The sequence below is a fragment of the Durio zibethinus genome, chromosome 11 (assembly GCF_047325235.1).
Source record: "Durio zibethinus cultivar Kanyao isolate XHJ-2024 chromosome 11, ASM4732523v1, whole genome shotgun sequence".
In the NCBI taxonomy this organism is placed as follows: domain Eukaryota; kingdom Viridiplantae; phylum Streptophyta; class Magnoliopsida; order Malvales; family Malvaceae; genus Durio; species Durio zibethinus.
In genome coordinates this window covers 185,453-200,129 of record NC_143172.1, presented here as the reverse complement: position 1 = coordinate 200,129, position 14,677 = coordinate 185,453, and the positions used below count along the sequence as shown (strand labels likewise).

Sequence of the window (14,677 nt, the reverse complement as noted above, 5' to 3'; positions counted from 1 at the left end):
AATATTTAATTGGAATGTTATTGGAGCCCCCATGATTAGTTAGGACGTGGCAGATAATGTTTCGTGGAGGATGGATCTAGAATTCTTTCTAATAGATGCGGCTTCAATCCAAACTGCACGTGATTGACGGTGATTACTGTCCATTGTTTCAAAAGCTGCAGACCCCATGCCTTTTTTTTTTTTTTTTTCCTTCTCGGCCAAACGCCAGTTCTTTCTTCTTTGGTTGGTGTAATTCCATTTAGGCAGCCTTAGTTGTCACCCAATCAACTTTTATTATTATTTTTTTTTTTAAATTCTCAAGTCAATCAAAGGCTGCTCAATGTATACATCTTACAGAAATAGTAGTATTTATTTGGACAAATAAATTTTCTATCTTATACATCAAAAACACCTTTTTCAATTCTAGCATAATGAATATGTGCTGATTTTTTTTTAGATGAGTGATAATGACTGCTTAAACTACACACACGTTTTCAACCTTGTTATGCCCATAATGTGTTTTTGCATATATTAATTTAATCAAAGCAGTAGGTGAAATTTGAATTATATAACAAATTCAAATTCACCTTCTCCAGCTGCTTTAGCTAAAAAATCAATATAAAATTTTGTCTCCTAATAAACACGAGTAAAAGAGCAATATCACACACTCTCTCTCTCTCTCTCTCTCTCTATATATATATATATATATAAATTGCTTAAACTCATATAACACTTGATAAAGAAAAATTTTATCTTGAAGAAATTGCATAGTCTTTTAATAGCTAAAAAACATTTAAAATGAGACGTTAACAAATTGCATGTCTAAGTGCTACTTTCATTATAATTACTAATATATTATTACCTTTGTATTCCTCCTCTATGTATCTAAAACCACATATTGATCAACACATTTCGTGCCTAACAATTTTTCACATTTGATAAAACACAATGAAGATGATAGGATGGATTGTGCCCGGGAACGATTTTTTTTTTTTTCTAGGTATCTCAAATTTTATTTTTAAATATTTTTTATTAATAAATTAATAAATTTATCAACAATATTTTATATATATTACAAACAAATATCTTTTAAATTTTATGAATTCCCTTAGTTTATATAATTTGTAACATACGCTTTCTGTCAAATCAAGATTGGTTTTGCAATTATTATAGTATTTGATTTTTTATTCCCTATGAATGTTTGCCAATATGCATTAGAGAAGCAGGTAGGCCATATTAAATAAAGAAAAAATAAAATAAAAATGAGGCCACAATTAGAGTTGAAAAGGGAGAGCCATTAATTTTAGGTAATGCTATGCATATGGTAATGTCACATCGAAAGTTTGTTCCTTTAATTCAATATCCTGTCCTTATTCTTTAATGAACGGCTGATGTCTGCTTATATATCTTTCAACTTATTACTTTAATTAATTTATAGCTTCTTTTTTTTTTTTTTTGTTAAATAATAGACAAAAAAGGGTAATACTATTGTCTATATTATAAATTTTAGGATTTCATCCTCAAAAGTTGAACCAGAAAATTAACTTCTTAAGTTTTAATTGTTGCTTTTTTTTTTTTAACAAATTTCAAATATATATATATATATATGTAGATTGGTTAACAAATACATTAAAAATAATGGCAATAATTTATTAATTTTTCCTAGGTAGAGCTGGATTTAGGATAGGAATCAAACACCATTCAACAACAATTTAAGACTTAACTAACAAAATTAGGTGCATGAATTGGAAATTAAAGGGACTTAAGAAACATTCGCTCTATAATAGTGGAGTAAGTGGTGATAAGATATATAAAGCCTAAAACTAAAACAGCAGCTACCACAAAAATAATTTGGTGGGGAGCAGGCAGCCAATCTGGATCTGGTGGAGGTGGTGGGAATGAACCATGGTCCATGAAAAGAAAGAAGAAAAGTTCCCCATCTGCTTCAAAAACTGAGAAAGCAATACTTCAGCTAACCCTATCGTTAAGTTTGTTTGAAAAGACCATACCCTATATATGATTTGTGAACATCAAGGCAATTAAGATTAACATTTCACCAGGACAAAGAAGAAACAAAGAATAAAAACATCTAACATTTCATCAAGCTAATTTATTATTATCATGCATAGTAGGCACTAGAGATAGCCGAAATGTCGGTTATAAAGAATCAGATCCTATGAAAGTGATAAGAATTATTTAATTTCATCTTTGTTTGACAATGATTCAACCTAGAAAAAAAATTGGTTGCATAAATATAGAAATATATAATTCAAAACGACAAGTTTGGTGCTGGAAAAGCAAACAAAAAGTAAATCAACGTAAACACAATTCATAGATAAGATAGGATAGGATAGGATAGGATAGGGAAAATGACTTTAATTTTGTGGCAAACAGAAAGAGGGTGATCATATGGAATACTCCTTTTATAAAATCATACTAGTATCATATTTGAAAGTGATCATGGCATAAAATAAATAAATTAATAAGACCCCAAGGCAAGCATTGAACATGTGGACTTAAAATAATATATATTTGTAGATAAATGGAGTACATATTAGATTGATTTATTACAAAATGGGATATAGAAGAATGAATGATGCTTTTTGTCGTTTGAAAATCAAATCAGTTTCATTCATATGAATAATAATTTCGCAGTATAGCTACAATTAACAAAAGTCGTAAATTGTCCCAATTAACCAACCGATTCTAAGTTGGGTCTAACTAATAAATCATTTAAATTTGGTCCACAGTTGTGTTCCAGGGATAAAATTACCAGTATTTTAATTTGGTCCACAATGGTTTGGGTGATTGAATGATTCCACATGGGAAATTAGTTGTTGTGGACGATCCTATTTTGTGGGCATGGCATGTGATGCTATGATCTATGCTCTTAATTTGTTGCCTTTTCTTTATCTTCTTAATTATAATTATAATAACGAGTATATACCGACAAATCAAAGAAAATTAAAAGTATGGTGCAGTTTTATCAATTTCAAATTCTGACTTTGTAAATATCCTCCATATTTGGATCAAAATTAATAAATTGTGGGGTTTTGATGGATGTTGGTCTCTGTCTACATTTTTTTTTTTTTTTTTAAAGTTAAGCTTATTTCTTTTCATTCTCTACAGTCAAGCTAATCTAAGCATACTTTTACTTGTAATTCGTTTGGGCCTTCTTTTTGGGTTTTGCAGCAAATGGGCATTGATTTAAGATTCATTCATGACACAAAGTTTGAGCTCAATTTGAATTTCTACGCGGATCATAATTTTAAACAATAATACAAAATATCCATTGCCTGTAACGTATCCTTTTCTTTGAAAAATGGTTCAAAGCCAAAAGCTGTTGCTGATGGGCTTGGGCTTTCGGCTGATTTATTGCAATTGTATGGGTTTACTCTGGTCAGGTGTTTAAGCTCAAACAAACCAAACACAATGGGCTTTGGGCTTTTAGAACTGTTTTTTATTTAAGGGTTGTGCCCAAAAAAACAAGTGGAAAGCGGCGGAGAGTAGACAGATGCATACAAGGAAAGGAACATGGTCGCCGTCAGGTGGACCATTAAGTCTAGCTTTATCCTTGAATCTTTCACCTACCCATTCCTCCCATCACCGGCAGACGTAGGTACGGCTGTACTGCACACTATTTATCAAAATAAAAATTAAAAAAAGAATGATAATCTCTTTTCATCTGTTTATTATTGTTCAAAATTCATTTCATGATCTCTGTCCGTATCAGTTTAAAGTCTTAGTGATGAATGGACGGAAGCGGCAAAATGAGTATGAGCACTAGTACGGGAGGAAGCAGCAGCAAGTCAGCCCCATTAATTCGGGAATTTGTTAGCGTAGAAGGCGGTGCCAGTGGCAGTGTCAGAGGCCAGCCTGACGTCTTGTTCATCTTTTCTCTTCAATTTATCCTCACGCTTCTGCCTTCTTCTTTCTTCTTTATGTCTTTCCAATTCTTCTAGTCTTAACTTCAATATATGAAATTACCACATGCATTATTTATTACCTTTGGAATTTCTCCACATCTTTCTCTTGTTTATCTTCTCTTTCAACTTTTTTTTATGATTGATTAGGAAATATGTACGTGCCCTTTTTCAATTGTTCCAAGTGATTGTTTACTTCTGTACTATCAACATCAAACTGCCTTGTTACAGATGGAAGGATCTTTCAAAGGCCTTGCCTTGCCTGGAAAGCTTAACGTGATTGGACCCTTACGGCTTGTAATGTAAGTTGTAATAAGAATTATAAATAGAAGATCGTCGTTACTGAAATTCTTAGTATCCTAAAAGGATCATCATAGGAGAACACCTGTCTCCGTCTGAAAATAATTTTGTGTGTACTTTGATCCGATTTTTGTTGGTTTTTTTTTTGCAAATGACGCAACATAATGAAGGCTTATTCCACCAAGCTACGGGCTCTAGAAGTCTCGATCCGATACATTTACTTTTTTTTATATATATATTTACTCCTATTATATTTTCTCATAGAAAAAAACAGTGAAGTACCACCGGCGGAATTTGACAAATGAAAGTGGGATAAGTCAGGCACGTCTTCAATTTGAGTGATTAAAAAAAGAACTTGATGGGCTGACGTCTACACTAGTAGTAGTTTGTTTGTTTTTTCCCCCTTCCCATTTTGTTACTGCTGATGAACATCAGCCTGACTCGTTGCATTGGACCAAGGGAAAGAGAGAAACAATGACTGCCACTACTTGCGTTACGTTACGTTACGTCTATGAGCTTTGCAAATTGCAAATGTTAGTGCAGGCAGATCGATTACCAAGGGTCATCTATCCAACATCTCATCTTCCATTTTCCCTTACTACTTGATTATTGGGACCAAATTTGATAAATTTCCCTGAACACAAGTCCTAATAATTTTGGAATACCAAAAAGTGGAGGGAGAATTGAAGCAGCCAATATCTAATCTACTTGTCAAAAAGCATATGATGACTACTTTTGACCATTTTATGCCCATGTATGCCTAATGCCTAAAAGTGTGTCTATATATATTTATAATGGGTATCTTCATACTCGGTCACTTCTCTAATCATGACCTTTACTTCCTTACTTAACATGTAGCCATCACTTACTTTCTTGATTCCTCTCATCCAAGTTAAAATGCCAACAAATTCCCACTGCTCTTTTTTCCTTTTTAATCACCATGAGAAACCCTGAGTCACAATGGCTTATTTTGTGGGATTTCTTATGCTCAACGGAATCATTAATGCATTGCATTCAACTAAAAAAATTCTCAGTCAACAATGATGCTGCCTGCCATACTTGGCCATTCAAGTAGTTCTCCTGCTTTCCCCAACAAGGGCTTGAATCATTTCGCTGTTACAATAAATGGAACCATTTAGACAAATGGAATCTGTGGTAACTAGCGGAGTCATGAAAAGCTTAATAGCTTTTCAGCAATGCTTTCTTTCATATCTATCTTTAATTTCCTCCATTAAGTATGTTTCTTAATCTAATTATTAATTTCTCACCAATTGTATTTGTAGGTCATGTCATTTATACACAATGCAATGCTCGATGCATCAGCCATATACACTTGCATTTTATATATATAATATACATATATATATATATATATATATATAAGCATAGGTGCATAGCTCATACTTTGTAGCACTGTCAATTACTGAGATGGAGAATCCGGAGGAAAGAAAATTCCAAGTAAAATTCACCAAAAAGAGCATCGTCAAAGCTATCAATCTCTTCCCAGAGCGGCATCATAAACTTACACTTTCAAACCTTGATCTTCTTTCTGGCCGCTTTCCTGTGACATACTTGTACTTGTATCACAGACCTTTGATCAACAATTTCTCCTCCACAGTTGAGTCACTCAAGATCTCCCTTGCGAAAACTTTAAGTTTCTACTACCCTTTTGCTGGTCGAATAGTTGAAGACCCCGATACAAATGAGCCTCTAATCATATGTGACAACACCGGTGCACTCCTAGTGGAAGCCCAGGCCAATATCCCTTTGAAGAAACTGGACTTTTACAATTTCAACGAGTCCCTTAATGGGAAACTAGTGTCCATCAACTCCGACTTTCCTGTGCAAGTCCAAGTAACAAGTTACACTTGTGGAGGGGTGTCCATTACTTTCACCTTTGACCATGCACTAGGCGACGCCAGTGCTTTTGGCATGTTTCTCTCCTCATGGTCCCAAGTGGCTCAAAACATGCCAATCTCTTGCATACCAGATCTCGGCAGAAACCTTCGACCTCGCCTCCCTCCTACATATCACCCTTGTCTGGATGAAACCTTTGTCAAGTGCACACTTGAAGAGATCAGAAACATACCTAAAACCAACATCTTGCTTAAGCGCCTTTACTATGTTGAGGCCTCAAGCATCAATAAGCTGCAAAGTCTTGCATCTGCCTATGGTAACAAAAGAACAAAGATTGAGGCTTTCTCTGCCTACGTATGGAAGACCATGGCAACTACCATTGATAAAAGCCACGCCAAGTGCAAGATGGGTTGGTTAGTTGATGGACGTGGTAGACTCAACGGGGACCATGGATCCATGTCAAATTACATCGGTAATGTCTTGTCTGTGGCTATTGAAGAGGCAAGCATTGTAGAAATTAAGCAGGGCTCTATATCGGACGTTGCCAACAATGTTCACGAGGCCATATCAAAGGTAACTAATCAGGCTTATTTCTTGGATTTGATTGATTGGATAGAGTGTCACAAGCCTGGGTTGATGCTCCCGAAAGTTGTTCTAGGTCGGGAAGGGCCTGCCCTTGTTCTCTCATCAGGACGCAGATTTCCAGTGGCCGAATTGGACTTTGGCTTTGGTAGTCCTGTGCTAGGGACAGTCTCCTCCATCATTGAAAAGAGCGGAGTTGGTTACATGAACCAGAGGCCAAGTGCTAAGGGTGATGGCTCATGGGTCATTTCTGCTATCCTATGGCCAGAACTGGCAGCAGCATTGGAGTCAGATACAGTTTTCGAGCCCCTGTGTGCGTCTCATCTACAAATTTGAGGATAAACAACTTAAAAGATTAATTTTATGTCCAAACAAATTAAAGGAGTAATATGGGGGGATCCTCTACTCTACTTAAATGAATATTAGGGGCATTAGCATATGTAAGCCAAAGCCAGTTATAAAATTGTGAAGATCTGGTTTGGTTATTTGCAATGAACAATGTAAGAAAGGGGGTGTGTATAAAGTTGAGATTAGTGGGAATGATGACTCAACCCATGTCCCAATGGCAATTCCCATGGTTGATACAGGACAGGAAAATCCTAAAACAATCGATCATCCCATGGCAACAGAAGTGTCTACACTAACAAGTGATCATCATGCTTTGATGTGCTACAACCATGAGCTTGTGTGGAGCAGAGTTAAAAGAGTTCCTCAATGCAATGATCCATTTAGCACTTTTGTTGCTTGTTGAAACTGAAACCAGTTAATTTCAAAGCTAAAAGGCGTGGAAAAACAACGGTCCACATAAATAAGTTTAATTTCAAATCAATCTGGTGTTTCCTCCTCCGTATCTCTAATGCTGTCTTCATGTTTCAAAACATTTACCAGCTCCAACGGCTTGAACTGGTCTCCGATTTTATATTGATATTATATGGAGATGATATATATGCACACACACACTATATGTTACAACCTATCATTAACATAATCTTTAAAAATACTACAAATTTTAGTGTTTACAATTATGTGGAGTAAATGGAAAGGAAAAGATAAAGTCTCACCTTAATAGAAATATATAAAATTCCATAAATAAATATATGCATTAGATTAAGATACTTTAAATAACAATTGAGATAAATGAAACAATACGAAATTTATATTTTTAAAATTGAGTATTGTATTGAATCTCAAGAATATCAGGAATTTGACAGTCTCTTTCTTGACTCTTATTAATTACTTTTTCTCATAATTTCCTTCTATGAAAGTATGACTCATCAACAAAAAACATTCTTTTTTTTTTTTTTTGCTTTTTTACAATTGAAGTTGCTGAAGATGATCACAAAAACTAAAAATACAATATTCTACTAACAGATCACGTGATTGCTGATATGACTTGTCAATCTTATACACACCTAAATCAGTATTTCTTCCGGACTTACAAGCCCAAACACCCAGAACTGCTTTGTTGTTTCTTTTTTTCTTCCTTCCTACTTCAAAATCCTAATTCCCGAACAAAAAGGAGAGGAGGGGATTTTTTTTTTTTTTACCTTAAAACTTCCAAAACAATGGACTCCACCTAGTTGGCAAGGTAATAAAAACAGGAATCTGTCAAATAACGCCAAAAGCAGGTTGCCCATCTCTACTGATTAGCCGAGAAATGATGCACACAGGGTAGGCTCACATATAATATGCCACGTGCTCAGTCTTACTAGGAGGAACTTGATCGCGACACATGGCACTTCTAGACATGCAGGAGAACGTCCTGAAACATTTTTAAAGGGATGTATTTAAGACAACACTTCAGAATATATGCGAAGCAAACTAGTTATAGAAAAATAGATCAACTAAGTACAAGTTTAAAAGTCCAAATAAACAAAGCAAACCCCTACTCTCCAACATCTTTTTCATGATGCAAGACAGTTGTAACAACCCCACACAAGCAAATTTATCTTTTACAACATTCTCCAGGACCCTGAAGCATCAGCCTGTCGCATGCAAAAGTTCAGTCAGGCACCTAAAAACTCGAATGTACGTGACATTTTTGGCACAAGAAGCAAGCACGCAATTGTGAGAATGTATAACATGTAGGGAAAAAAAAATTAGGTACCTTTCTTAACATCAAAAGTTCATAACCATCAAGCACTAGTCACTCAATGAAAAATTTTCAAATATAATTCAACAAAAAGTTCGCAAAAGAAGTAAGTCATAAAGGTATCAACAAGATAACAGGTACAGCTGTTTGTTACATACTTGACATATAATTAGGAGCTTTGTGTCACTTTTAATTAGGGTGACAACAGAAATTTTATTGGTGAAAATTTTATTTATGATTAGGACAAGTGATTATTCTTACAACTTTTTCTTTATTTGAAAGAGACTTCCACGTTATTAAAAAGACATAAGGGCATTTGTACACGATCCAAAAATTCTTTCATGAGATAGAAAAATAAGAATAATAAAATGGTAAACTGATGACTATCTCACACTGAACTCTTTATAATTACTTTACCATCAAGGATGCCTGTTATATTCAACAAACTTGCCAAGTGATCTTATTATTTTAGGCTTCAAAGGTAACAGACATGCAAATGAACAGCATGAGCAGAGATTCTTGAATTGGAGATATTTTTGCCAAAAAAATAGAAAAGGGTCGTTTGTCACTGTTCTAACCAACTAGCAGGCCAAACAAAGAGACTGGTTAGAGGGACATTTCCAAAGACATTGGACAATCATGTCCAAGGCTTAACTTTGTACTTTTTGATCATCCAACCTTTGTGTTTCACATGTATTGAACATAAACGTAACATTTTAAGAATAATTTAAGAATTTGTTTATAAATGAAAGTATAGGAATGAAATATTGTATGAGTTTAGCATTTTAAAAATGGAATTCTCATTATATCAATCTATAATAAAATCCATTAAAAATGCAGGCATTCATATACTAAGGAATTAAAGATACTATTCACAACACATTGTATCCTACTCTTTCTAAAATTTGGTATTATTATATCCCTGTCATAAAGTACCCACAGCACCCATCTACGCACATTTAAATATGTTGGGAAGAATATTTTTAAGAATCAAGCTGGTACATGCAGAAGGGGGGGGGGGGGGGGGGGGCTAATGCATTTCCTTTGCCTCTCTGTATCTGTTTGTCCCACATCTGAGATTACTATCTTGGATTCTTGTTTGGTTCTGTATGTCAAGTCAAATTTTAAAGATTTTTCATAAGTAGTAACTTAATATATTCTGATAGATAATGATGTATTAGTTTCTACATAATACTTATCTCCATACTAACCATATGCAGAAATTAGCTGATAGATTTTAACTTTTCTGTTAAGACATACCTTCAAGTGTTAAAATATATAAGTAGGCAATGGCAAGGTCTTTAGCCCAACTTTTTATAGGAAAGTTGGTAAATGCACTAATTGTCCATAACCCCAAGTGATACTAGGAACATTGGCAGTTTTATTTTGTAATCCATATCTTAAATGTTCCCTTTGACAATTTAGGGTGGTTCTGGTGGCATAAGGAAAAAGTGAACCATAACAACATAATGGTCCTCAAAGGAGCCTACTAAATAATTATCTTCAATACTTAACTTGAAAATAATGACACTGACATTGGGGATGGCCCTGAAAGATAGGGTGCCACTTTACAGAGCTGATTCAAAGCCTCTAGTGAAATGAATTATACCTTTTTTATGCAGTTATGAGGAATTGAGATTGCCAGCACGTTTAATCCATTTTAAACCATAACATATTTGACAATTTCTTTTCACTTCCAATTAAAGTTAAATCATAACGAAGTGTACATTTTAAATCAGCTTTTAAACAATCCAATCAAAGTTGAATTATGCTCCGAAAGCTAGTCAGAGTGCCTTTCAATGAATATTTATGACCTCTAAATCACCACTACAGCTGGAACCACCTATCCCTTTAAAAGGATTAGAGTCAAGGATTAAGACTAGAAGTTCAGAAAAACATTAAGGAAAAACCATCTTTCTAATATTAACCTATAAAAAAAATCCATCTAAAGACATTAGCTCAATGGCTCAACCTGTCCAATATCAAGTACTCACAGAGTGAATACTTTTGTAGAAGACATGCCAAGTCAAAATAAATTAGCAGCAAATAAAATCCACAACAAAAATTTTGAGAGAAAAATGACTTAAGAACGGGACATTGAAGTCTTTTAGGAGCAATAATAGACGCTAGAGAAGTACCTTAAACCCAGACCATGCATGGCTTTGTACTCCATTGCTTGCTAGCAGCTTGCCTGGAACGACAATGGGGAAAGAATACATACTTCTATTATATTGGGATAGAAACCCACAGTCACAGCATAAACTCCTAATATAAAGCACATACATCTAAGATTATGGAATACTAAGATTACAAGTAACAGGATGAAGCAACGAACCTTTGATGTTTAACAACGACTATGAAATTTGAAAAAGAGAGATGAGCCATTGTTGTCCCATAGTCAACAATAAGCTTTCCTAAGAAAGGAAAAATGCAAAATACAAGTAACCAAACATAGTAAAACAGCAACTGGGCCAAGTAGGACATTATATAATATTGTTGCAAAGATCCAGTGAGATATCACATCAAGAATATACTATACAGAAATATGAAACCAACCTTCGGGAACTTTGCTCATTCTTGACTAGAGAGTTCTGACAGCTGATGACACCCATGAATCAATGTTGTATATGTAATTTCATCCAATGGTTGTCCTTCGTTAGCCATATTATCACATACTTTAAAAGCATCGTCCACCCTCCCTTCCTTACATAACCCGTTGGTAAAGGCATTATAAGTGATGGTATCCGGGACAATTCCATTTTTAACCATCTCACTGAGGAGCTTCGCTGCTTCTTTCATGTTACCCAATTTACAGTACCCATCGATCATGACAGTATAGGTAATTTTATTAGGTTGTACATTATATGAAGACATTTCCTGTAAGAGACTCCCAACTTTATCCATTTCACCTAGCCTACAATAACCTCCAACTAGTGCTGTATAACAGACGACATTAGGCAACAATCCCAGTCCTCTCATTTCCACAAGAAGTTGTCTTGCATCATCAGGAAGACCCATGTTGCACATTCCATGTATTAGAGAAGAATATGTGGCAATAGTTGGTGGGATACCCTTGCTTTTCATGTCATCACGAAGTTTAAAGGCCACCATAATATTCCCATTTTTACAGTAAGCTCTGATCAGTGTATTGTAAACAACAGCATTGAGCTCCACTCTGTTAGTAATCAATTCATTGAACAGGTTTTGACCCTCTTCAATTTTGTCAGCTTTACAGTAGCCATCTATCAAGATTGCATATGTATAAACATCGGAAACTATACCATGCCTTTTGCACTCATCCCAAACCTTAACAGCATCTTCCATTTTCCCCATATTCGAAATGCCATGTATAAGCAAATTGTAGGTATAAATGTCAGGCTGAATTCCTTGCTTAAACATCTCTTCCTTTAACCTAAAAGCTTCCTCCACTTTCTGCTCTTTGCAACATCCCAAAATGAGTGTATTGTATGAGACCCTATCGAATACCAAACCCCTCTGTAGAATCTCCTTTAGAAGTGTAATTACCTCTTGCATCTTACCTGCTTCACATAAACCATGAATTAAAGCATTTGAGGTCACAGTGTTGGGTGCAAATCCTTTCTCAAAGAGCTTCAACCAAAGTTCAATAGCCTCAGAATGCTTTCCATCCTTGCAAAGTCCACCAACCAAGGTAGTCATCAACCTGTCATTAGGCCTTAAATTTCTCAATAACATTTCCTTGGTAAAATGAATAGCAGAATCGAATCTAGACTTCATGCATAACCATCGAATTACAGAACTGAAGGCACCAAGGTTTATAGATAACCCTATAGCTAGCATTTCCTCTAAAAGACGCTCAGCATGCTCCATTTGGCCAGTCCTGCAAAACCCCTGCATAAGGGAATTAAATGTGACAGAATTGGGATTCATTCCCTTGGACAACATGTCGTCCCTTATCCTAAGTGCCTCATCAATATTTTCCATCTTGCAGTAGCTATCAATTAACGTATTATAAACAACCTCATTCGGGACAAACCCCTTATCAGACATTTCCTTCAAAACAGAATTTGCTTCCTCAAATTTATCCAATTTAATCAAACCATTGATAAGAACACTATATGTAATGAGGCTGGGTCGCACTCCCTGTTTTGTCATGTTCTGTTTAAGCCGAAATGCATCATCCAGTCTGCCATTCTTGCATAATCCGTGGATAATATTATTATAAGTAACTACATTTGGAGCAATACCCAAGTTTTCCATTCTAGAGAACAGGGCAATAGCGTCCTCAATTCTTCCACCCTTGCAAAATGCATTAATCATAGTAGTACACAAGTACACATCAAGAGAGACAAAAGGAAACAAAGTTTCAAACACTTGATACGTCTTTTGCAGCTCATTAGCCTTCACTAAAGAATTCAAGAAAAAGTTGCAGGTTTTGGAAGAAGGAAACATACCCTTGTCGGCCAGTGTAAAAAAAACATCAATAGCATAAGTGAAACCCACATTCTTGAACTGGGTGCAATAGAGATGCAGCAACAAATCAACCCCCATAACCCCAGGAACCCCTTTAAGAGAGGTATTCAAATCCGCCAATGCAGTAGCAATCTGAATATGATTAATGATAGGATTGTTAGGAGAGGAAAGCGGAAGCTTCCCATCAATCAAACGAATGCAAAGCAATCTAGCAGGGGAAAAATGATGGGAAAGAAGAAGAAAAAGAATCAAAATAAAATATGATCGAAGGGTAAAATGGAAGTTGAAGGATTGGGAAGCAAGGTAAAAAAAGTTCAAAGTGGTTTTGGGATTGACATGGGGGAAAAGGGCCAAGAAGAATCGATCAAAATCGGAAGGGGACAAAAGAGGAAGGAGATGTTTGCATTTGGAAGAGTCTAGGGATGGCTTAGAGAGAATACAAGACAGCCTACCAAGCAAACTCTGGTTACTGTTATTAATAGGATTGTAGGAGGAGGAGGAATCGGTTCGATTCAAAGGCGGCGGAGGAGGCTGCGGTTGAGGCTTGAGTTGTTGGGCAACAGAAGTGGTAGTAGTAGTAGATGTTACGCAGGTTAAGGGGCGTGTGATTGGGGTGTAGATATAGATGGGTTTGATGACAGCCAGTCTCCTCAAATCCATTGCTAACAATGTTTTGGAGTTGTAGGGGAAAAGATAACCAGTTGATTATACTGAAATTGACTATGCCATCAGGTCTTGGGGCATTTATTTGAGAGGATAACATGCAGCCACGCCCATACCAATTTAAGCAAGAAACACATTACATATAATACACCCTTCCGAGACGAGACGAGAGGAGAGGAGAGGAGAGGAGAGTAGAGGAAACCCAGTCACTCAGATTAGGTTAGAATCTAGAAAAGGCCAATTGCAGCAAGATAGAAAGAAGAGGAAACAAGAAAAGAAAGCAAACAACAAAACCACGAGGAAATCAGGGTTGAGAGTTTGGACAGAGTGAGAGAGGAGGAGAGAAGACGGTTTCCTTCAACCCAACCTGTAACTGGATTGGCTCAGTGGGTTAAGCGACATTCGGCCCATCCTCATAAGTCCTAGCATTAACAAGTAAAGCCCTTTTCCCAAGTCCAAATAACAAATACTAGTGCTACATATTTTTGGTCAGAAAAGTGGAAGTGTGTGATGTCCGTTGATATATTGTTAATTAAAATTTAGTCTTAACATTAAGTAAATAATAATAATAATAATAATAATAATAATAATAATAATAATATACTACTAATTAGTAGTATTTTTTTTTCTCTGACTTTGCTTGCAATTTCTTGTGAAATTAAAGTCTCAATCTCAAGTATGGAGCAAGTCCAAAATTTTGGGGAATATTGACGGCTTCCGGAAAATAATTAAGGATTGATGTGAAATTAGAATATATATATAACATGGAGAAATGGATGTATATGCCTCTTGGTCCCGGCTCCTAGACTTGGGGACGCTGATTTTCGTT

The 14,677-nt window shown here is 35.5% G+C and overlaps 2 protein-coding genes and 1 long non-coding RNA gene across 11 annotated transcripts; 2 read left to right on the top strand and 1 right to left on the bottom strand.

Moving 5' to 3' along the window:
* The first annotated feature begins 3,364 nt into the window (after positions 1-3,364).
* LOC149515945 (uncharacterized) lies at positions 3,365-3,984 on the top strand. Its single transcript, XR_016346665.1, has 2 exons — positions 3,365-3,598; positions 3,713-3,984. It is a non-coding gene; the product is annotated as an uncharacterized LOC149515945 (long non-coding RNA).
* Positions 3,985-4,959: 975 nt separating this feature from the next.
* LOC111289510 (HXXXD-type acyl-transferase family protein) lies at positions 4,960-7,730 on the top strand. The gene has a single exon (XM_022880621.2). The coding sequence runs from the start codon at positions 5,631-5,633 to the stop codon at positions 6,975-6,977; it is 1,347 nt and encodes a 448-aa protein (XP_022736356.2). The 5' UTR covers positions 4,960-5,630; the 3' UTR covers positions 6,978-7,730.
* Positions 7,731-7,794: 64 nt separating this feature from the next.
* Positions 7,795-14,207, bottom strand: LOC111289509 (Tetratricopeptide repeat (TPR)-like superfamily protein). Of its 9 annotated transcripts, none has more exons than XR_002690193.2 (5): positions 11,290-14,207; positions 11,069-11,147; positions 10,872-10,924; positions 8,494-8,626; positions 7,795-8,403 (listed from the first exon to the last, which is right to left on the bottom strand). XR_002690193.2 is itself a non-coding variant. In XM_022880619.2 (2 exons), exon 1 carries the CDS (start codon positions 13,843-13,845, stop codon positions 11,305-11,307), a length of 2,541 nt encoding a protein of 846 aa, XP_022736354.2. In that variant the 5' UTR covers positions 13,846-14,206; the 3' UTR covers positions 7,795-8,403; positions 11,290-11,304. The 9 variants fall into 9 exon arrangements, 1 of the variants encoding a protein (XP_022736354.2); XR_016346075.1 differs by having other exon boundaries at positions 8,525-8,626; positions 11,290-14,206; XR_016346074.1 differs by having other exon boundaries at positions 8,531-8,626; positions 11,290-14,206.
* Positions 14,208-14,677: the final 470 nt, after the last annotated feature.